Source organism: Austrofundulus limnaeus, unplaced genomic scaffold, assembly GCF_001266775.1.
Source record: "Austrofundulus limnaeus strain Quisiro unplaced genomic scaffold, Austrofundulus_limnaeus-1.0 Scaffold21, whole genome shotgun sequence".
Lineage (NCBI taxonomy): Eukaryota > Metazoa > Chordata > Actinopteri > Cyprinodontiformes > Rivulidae > Austrofundulus > Austrofundulus limnaeus.
The window spans coordinates 1572514-1580387 of NW_013952423.1; the positions used below are offsets into that span (position 1 = coordinate 1572514).

Below are 7874 nucleotides of genomic sequence, written 5' to 3' on the forward strand. Positions count from 1 at the left end.
TTAGTCTGGAGTGTTTTTACTAACTGTTAAAGCCACATGTTCCTGGTCATCTGCAGGTGAATCAACAGAGCGACGCTCGGAGCAGATGAACGCTAAGATAAACGAAGTGTTCCCGCCATCAGTGCAGAGAGACGAAGTCAGCAATAAAACCAGACTGCAGGAAAGATGACCTACAAGATTACAGAGTGGTGCAGTGTGTTTTTTTTTTTTTTCTTTTTTTCCAACAAGCTGTTGCTGCTTCACAGAGCTGGAGATGCTGTGTCACCTCCCACAGAGGTTTGACAGGAATCATAGTTCAGTTAGCACATCCTGACATTGAAGCACCGTCACTTTGTTCACTCGTGGCGTCGCTCGTTGCATCGTGTACAGCTATCACCGTCTGGGTGCTGAGCCACAGGAACGCAACTTCCAAAAAATAATTTTGAGTGATTGTTAGTGGTTAAGTAGGAGTTTCTTTATTTTTTGGGCATAGTTTACCCAAGATGTGATTGGTCAGATTGGTGGTGGGCTTTGAAGAAGCTTGGGTGCGGCTGGAAGTAGCTTTGTCGAATTGACCAGGAAATTATAGATATGAATATTAGTCATAACTTGTGACAGGAAGGTGCTAGCTGCAAGGAATTTGAATTCAATGTATTCTGTTTACATGTTCACAATAATTTTTATTTGAGTCATTGTTCTGTTTTAAACTGTACATAGACCGTCAATAAATCATATTTTACTATTACCATTACTTAATCTTTTAAGTTGCCCTCTAAGTGCCTCTCTGTCTCTTAGTTTGTTTCCTTTAATGTTAGCATTCATGCTAACCTTTTCCTCCAGTTTCCTAYGTTCGTCTTCCTCCACAGCACATGAATTTAACAGTACTCCTCAGAAAAACATTGCCAGTATTGTCCCAGAAATTTCACAACAAAATGCAAGTTTGAGCTTTTTTGACATGAATCAACCCGTCAAAATAAAAGCTCTAACATGCTGCAGTTTAGTGGTTTAGTCCTCAGATAACGCGTCAAGTTTATTTAGCTTTGAATTATAATGAAAATCTTTACCTTTTAAAATTTTTTAACAAAAACTAGTCTGTGTTTTTCACTGTAAAAACAGAAGCCTGAAACAAACACAAAATGCTGATTCATGTCCAATTACAGCTGGATTTATAACCATGAGCCAAAGGTTTAAATTTATTACCCATCATTAAATGCTTCAGCAGACATGAGGGGACATGATCTCTCTCTCTCTCTCTGGATGTCCACTCTGCCTCACCCAGAATCCACTAACGAGTTCGGCTCACCTGTCTCTCGTCTCTTTTCTTCGCTGCAGGTCATTCCGGACTGGAAGGAACAGGAGTGGGACACAGAAAAACCTGACTCATACGCAGGGATTTTCCACTTCCGCTTCTGGCGCTTGGGAGAGTGGGTGGACGTGGTGATTGACGACCGGCTGCCGACGGTGGACAACCAGCTCGTCTACTGCCACTCCAATGACAGCAACGAGTTCTGGAGTGCCCTGGTGGAGAAGGCCTACGCCAAGTTAGTTTCTGTGCCAGCAGATGTGCAGTCACAGATGGATCTCATTTTATATTGCACTTTTATTAAAAAAAAAAGTTGTTTTGTTTTTAGAGAAGCAGCACAAATAGACTGTCCTCTTCCTTCAGGGTTTACGGCTGCTACGAGGCTTTGGACGGAGGAAACACTGCTGATGCCCTGGTGGATTTTACAGGTGGGGTTTCTGAGCCAGTGGACCTATTGGAAGGACAGATGGCTACAGACGAGGTGGCTCGTAATCAGCTGTTCGAAAGAGTTCTCAAAGTCCACAACAGAGACGGCCTCATCAGCTGCTCCATCAGGGTGAGCTGCAAACAAAACAATACTCGGTACCTTGAGGTGGTGTGATCTGCTATGGCTGGAAACTCATTGGTGACACAAAACTATGGGAAAATTACAAGAAAATGCATGATTCAAAAATTAATGTTTTTTTTTATCACAGCTTGGTTTGTGTTGAGAAATGTTTTGTGACTTGCAAAGTTATATTCTTGGGAGTGGACCTTACTTGTTCCCACCTCATCAGCTGAAAATAAAGCACAAAGGAGGAAGTTAAGAACAATGAAAGTCACGATGTTTCGTTCATCATCATCCAGTGAGATGTCACTTGTACATAAAACCTGTCAGCAATTTACCACTTTAGAAAGGTGTTACATGAGAGAAAGAGCTAAAGAAACATTCTGCAGGAAAGCATGCAGACAGGAAACTTAAATGTTAGCCTGCAAGAAGGTTTTTCTGCAATATTAGTTTAAAACTGCCATACTGTGTAATATTATTTTCATAAATTACATTTTGTTCTTAAAGTGACTGTAACATGCACATCCTTCAAATACAAAAAAAAATCAAAGGAAACCTTTTTATATTTAGGAACCTTGGCATAAAACAGATGATTTTACCCACATTATTGGCGTATTTTTTCTTTTGGATTTAGCTCTTCCAAAATAAAACAGTAAGTGACATCAAAGGAGAACTTTAAAAAAAAACAACTCCTTGGTCTTTGTTTTTTTAACAATATTATTTGAACACTGACTCTTCATCTCTCCCATAGGGACTCAAAATAATCTAAAGAAACGTCACATTCCTGTTATTGTAGCAAAGCTTTGTTCACATGCAGACATTCCCCTATGACATCATTTCCTGTAACTTCAAATGCATATACAGGTGCTGGTCATAAAATTAGAATATCATGAAAAAGTAGATTTATTTCAGTAATTCCTTTTAAAAAGTGAAACTTGTATGTTATATTCATACATTACATACAAACTCATATATTTCAAATGTTTATTTCGTTTAATTTTGATGATTACAAATGACAACAAATGAAAATCTCAAATTCAGCATATCAGAAAATTAGAATCTTGTGAAAAGGTTCAAAATGGATGGCACCTGGTACCACACTCTAATCAGCTAATTAACTCAAACCACCTGCAAAGGCCTTTAAATGGTCTTTCAGTCTAGTTCTATAGGCTACACAATCATGGGGAAGACTGCTGACTTGACAGTTGTCCAAAAGACGACCATCGACACCTTGCACAAGGAGGGCAAGACACAAAAGGTCATCGCTAAACTGGCTGTTCACAGAGCTCTGTGTCCAAGCACAGTAATAGAGAGGCGAAGGGAAGGAAAAGATGTGGTCGAAAAAAATGTACAAGCAAGAGAGATAACCGCACCCTGGAGAGGATTGTGAAACAAAACCCATTCAAAAATGTGGGGGAGATTCACAAAGAGTGGACTGCAGCTGGAGTGAGTGCTTCAAGAACCACCACACACAGACGTATGAAAGACATGGGTTTCTGCTGTCGCATTCCTTGTGTCAAGCCACTCTTGAACCACAGACAGCGTCAGAAGCGTCTTGCCTGGGCTACAGAGAAACAGGACTGGACTGCTGGTGAGTGGTCCAAAGTCATGTTCTCTGATGAAAGTAAATTTTGCATTTCCTTTGGAAATCAAGGTCCCAGAGTCTGGAGGAAAAGAAGAGAGGCACTTCATCCACGTTGCTTGAAGTCCAGTGTAAAGTTTCCACAGTCAGTGATGGTTTGGGGTGCCATGTCATCTGYTGGTGTTGGTCCATTGTGTTTTCTGAGGTCCAGGGTCAACGCAGCCACATACCAGGAAGTTTTAGAGCACTTCATGCTTCCTGCTGCTGACCAACTTTTTGGAGATGCAGATTTCATTTTCCAACAGGACTTGGCACCTGCACACAGTGCCAAAGCTACCAGTACCTGGTTGAAGGACCATGGTATCCCTGTTCTTAATTGGCCAGCAAACTCTCCTGACCTTAACCCCATAGAAAATCTATGGGGTATTGTGAAGAAGAAGATGCAATACACCAGACCCAACAATTCAGAAGAGCTAAAAGCCACTATTAGAGCAACCTGGGCTATCATAACACCTGAGCAGTGCCACAGACTGATCGACTCCATGCCACGCCGCATTGCTGCAGTAATACAGGCCAAAGGAGCCCAACTAAATACTGAATGCTGTACATGCTCATACTTTTCATGTTCATACTTTTCAGTTGGCCAACATTTCTATAAATCCTTTGTTTTTATTGGTCTTCAGTAATATTCTAATTTTCTGATATGCTGAATTTGAGATTTTCATTTGTTGTCATTTGTAATCATCAAAATTAAACGAAATAAACATTTGAAATATATGAGTTTGTATGTAATGTATGAATATAAAATACAAGTTTCACTTTTTAAATGGAATTACTGAAATAAATCTACTTTTTCATGATATTCTAATTTTATGACCAGCACCTGTATATCAACAACTCTTCATCTCAGTGGATAGCTGAAATCAAACACTGTGGATTTTTAATTRATTCCATTTCACAAAACAGAGAAACCACACGGTTGTTTCCTTTTTTATGGTTTTGTTTTGAAACGGAACAACCAAAGAACGAACCATACACAGATTGGATACGTTGCTAAAGTTTGATATTTAAGCAGACAGTAATAACTTCTGTCAGTTAAATATTTTATTTGTTCCTCAGAGGAGAAACRTGCACAGACAGTTCAGAAAATAAAAGGAAGTGGCTAACAAAATAAGAGTTCAGATAAGAGTGTGTTTCAATGTTTAAAATGGGGATTTCCATGTGGTTGTGTCGTCTGTGTTAAATTCTCGTTCACCATTGATTTTTATGGCTCTGAAGTATCACAGAGTGGAGGATTCTAGGTAATTAGCCAACATAGACAGGCCTGAGTTCAGTTCTCTAAAAGTCTAGGTTTTGTTTTCCAGGCGACCACAATAGAAGACATGGAGGCGCGGCTGGACTGCGGTCTGGTCAAAGGTCATGCCTACGCAGTGACGGACGTCCGGAAGGTTCGTCTGGGTCACGGACTGCTGGCCTTCTTCAAATCAGAGAAGCTGCACATGATCCGCATGAGAAACCCCTGGGGAGAGAAGGAGTGGAGTGGCCCTTGGAGCGACAGGTAAACGCAGCGCTGCCACCTGCAGGCTAGGATGATCTGCCGCAGCCCTAACGAGAGGTCACGAACACTCACCAAACCTTCATCAATCATTTCTGATGCGACTGAATCGCCTCCGTGAGTCAGAGGAGCACAAACAAAACATCCATGCTGTAATAAGTGACCTTGTTGTGCACCAGTTTAAATGATTTTCACTAATTTAATTTAAAAAACGTCAAAGTGAGCTGCTCCTCTGGGTCCTGTATATTTTGACACACCAATTTCTAAGAGACTGCATGGGATGAATGAGCAAACCCCAAATGACTGAATCAGCTCATACATAATACACACTTTGTAGGCAAGGAAGCAACACACTGAGAAATGCCATGTAGACAATGAAAAATGAAAATGCAATCAAGCTAATGGGCCTCGGAGTGAACAAGAGACTAAATTCAACCCTTTTAGAAGGTTGTTTACTCGTTTCTGGTTCCTTCCTCCATTTAGGGTCCACTGCACGTCTCACAGGAACTGATAACTGATATAAAAGGTCCTCCATTTTTAACTCCTTCAGTGAAAAATAGTCTCAGAAATCTGGGTGTTGTCTTTGATAGTTCTATGTCTTTTGATAGCCATTGTAAAATTTTAGTTCGTAACTGTTTTTATCATTTAAGGAACATTTCAAAGCCGAGATCTTTTGTGTCACAGAAGGAACTAGAGATGGTTGTTCACGCTTTTATTTCTTCTTGTTTAGATTACTGCAACAGTCTTTTTACATGTCTAAACAAATCCTCCTTGACTCGGCTTTAGTCTGTGCAGAACGCTGCAGCGAGGTTATTAACAAAGACCCACAGGAGAGMCCRCATTAYACCTGKTTTAGCCTCTCTGCACTGGCTCCCTGTGCATTTGAGGAGTCATTTTAAAATTTTAGTTTTAACTTTCAGAGGACTTCATGGTCAGGCCCCCAAATACATACTGGACCTTCTGAAGCCTCTCTGTCCATCCAGGACTTTGAGGTCTTCTAATCAAATGCTGCTGGTGGACCCTCGAACTCATTATAAAACTCGTGGAGACAAAGCTTTTCAGGTGGTGGCCCCGAGGCTCTGGAATGCTCTCCCTCTGTCCCTTCGCTGCTCAGATTCTACTGATTCTTTTAAGAAACCTCTTAAGACATTTTTATTCAGACAGGCTTTTAGTTAAGTGCTTTATATTGTGTTTTAATTGTAGTTTTTATATCTGTGATCTGTTTTATTGTTTTTAATTAGTTTTTGCTTTCTGTGAAGCACTTTGTGATGTTTGTCTGTGAAAGGTGCTGTAGAAATAAAGTTTACTTACTTTTTTACTTACTTACTTACTTACTTACTTACTTACTTCCATCTACACCCCAGAAACAAACAGGGGAGGTGGTAAAGCCGGGTTATAATGGAGTCTGAATTATTGATGAGAGTGAACAAGACAGATGTCATTAAGGAGACGTGAATCATCTCATTTACTGTCACTGAATTATTTAGTCACGGTTTGATAAAACCTGTTGCTGTAAGTGCAGGCCGGCAGACCGTTGAGAAGCGGATGTTTGTTGGTAAATAATAAACGCAGAGACGAGCGGAGGAATACTCCATCTAGTAAGCACTTATGGTTCCCCTGAGCAGTAAACACAGCTGGACCTTGATGTTTGGGTATGATTTACACACAGGGCTTTAGAGTTTTCAAAGATTTAACTAGACCTTTTTGAAATTATACTCGAAATAAAGTAAGGAGAGTTCTGTTTGTTTTATTTTATCGTAACGATTCTTCTTGGCAATAAATCTTATGACTGGCAGCACCTGAGGGTAACAGGAGCTTGTAAAAGCAAGTCAAATAATGTGGGAATCAACAGCAGAGTGTTTTCATTCCTAAATTCTAATCAAGATGTTAAATAAACCTGATAGACTTTGTTTTAAACATGATGAAATACATTCCTTCTATTAAAATTAGACATGAGTATATTTAAAAAATAAAATATTTTAATGACCTTTTGTATTGTTTTTTCCCTCTCTGCAGTTCAGAGGAGTGGAACAAAGTGAGCAAAAGTGAAAGAGAGAAGCTGGGCGTCACGGTGCAGGACGATGGGGAGTTCTGGTGAGAAACACAAACACTCAGGTTTAAACTTTTATTCGAAACCGATTGATCCAAACTAACATGATTACCTGAAACCAAAACTGATGCTTCTACAACTCTGTAGGTTTTCTTTCCATAACTGTAGAATACAATCTACTGGTTAGATTACAGTTAGTTTTTATTTTTTAATTAATTCAAACATGCCTTAAACTGTACCATATTTATCCACACAAGTTAACATCCCAGACTGACTAATTTGTGAAATCTTATCAGTGTCTTCTTTCAGTCAGATTCTGTCATCCGATCTGACTGCGGTCATTCAATACAACGATTGTCATTCCAGTAAATGTTTCTGTTGTTTCCCAGAAGCATCTGGAGTGTTTCTGACGGAAGCTGCATGAAGCAAATGATCCGTACAGGAAGTCTGAAATAGAGACTGTTCAAAAGAATCCGTGTTGTATCAAGATATCTGGTCTACGAGTACTGTAACAAAGGTGATCATTTATAAAAATCAGCAGCTGGAATCCACCAGATGTTCTGACACGTCTGRTTCTTACAAACACGAGGATATAATCATGAAAATCTGACTGAAGTAAGGCTGAAAATGTTTATTGTTAAAAATTTAGTGGAAGGTGGAAGAGGTGAAACAAATATTGGAAGAAGTATTTTTGCTTCAATCCACACAAAACACAGGAAACCCAAAACGCTGTAGTAATGATAAACGTACGGAGCTGCCATGAAAATACACAAAGAAAAAAAAAATACAAGAAACAAGGTGTAGGGCACGAGTTTAAAGTTTGGTGTGAAACGTAAATTAGCAGGAAGATGAGGAGAC

At 39.7% G+C, this 7874-nt stretch overlaps 1 protein-coding gene across 2 annotated transcripts in view; it reads left to right on the forward strand.

Moving 5' to 3' along the window:
- The window catches only part of LOC106514630 (calpain-5), a 50622-nt gene that overhangs the window by 35068 nt on the left and 7680 nt on the right, over window positions 1-7874 (forward strand). For both annotated transcript variants that reach the window (XM_014004006.1, XM_014004005.1), the window contains exons 18-21: window positions 1312-1520; window positions 1646-1838; window positions 4776-4969; window positions 6983-7060. In XM_014004006.1, the coding sequence (XP_013859460.1) occupies window positions 1312-1520; window positions 1646-1838; window positions 4776-4969; window positions 6983-7060 (674 nt within the window). The remainder of the gene's footprint in view (window positions 1-1311; window positions 1521-1645; window positions 1839-4775; window positions 4970-6982; window positions 7061-7874) is intronic.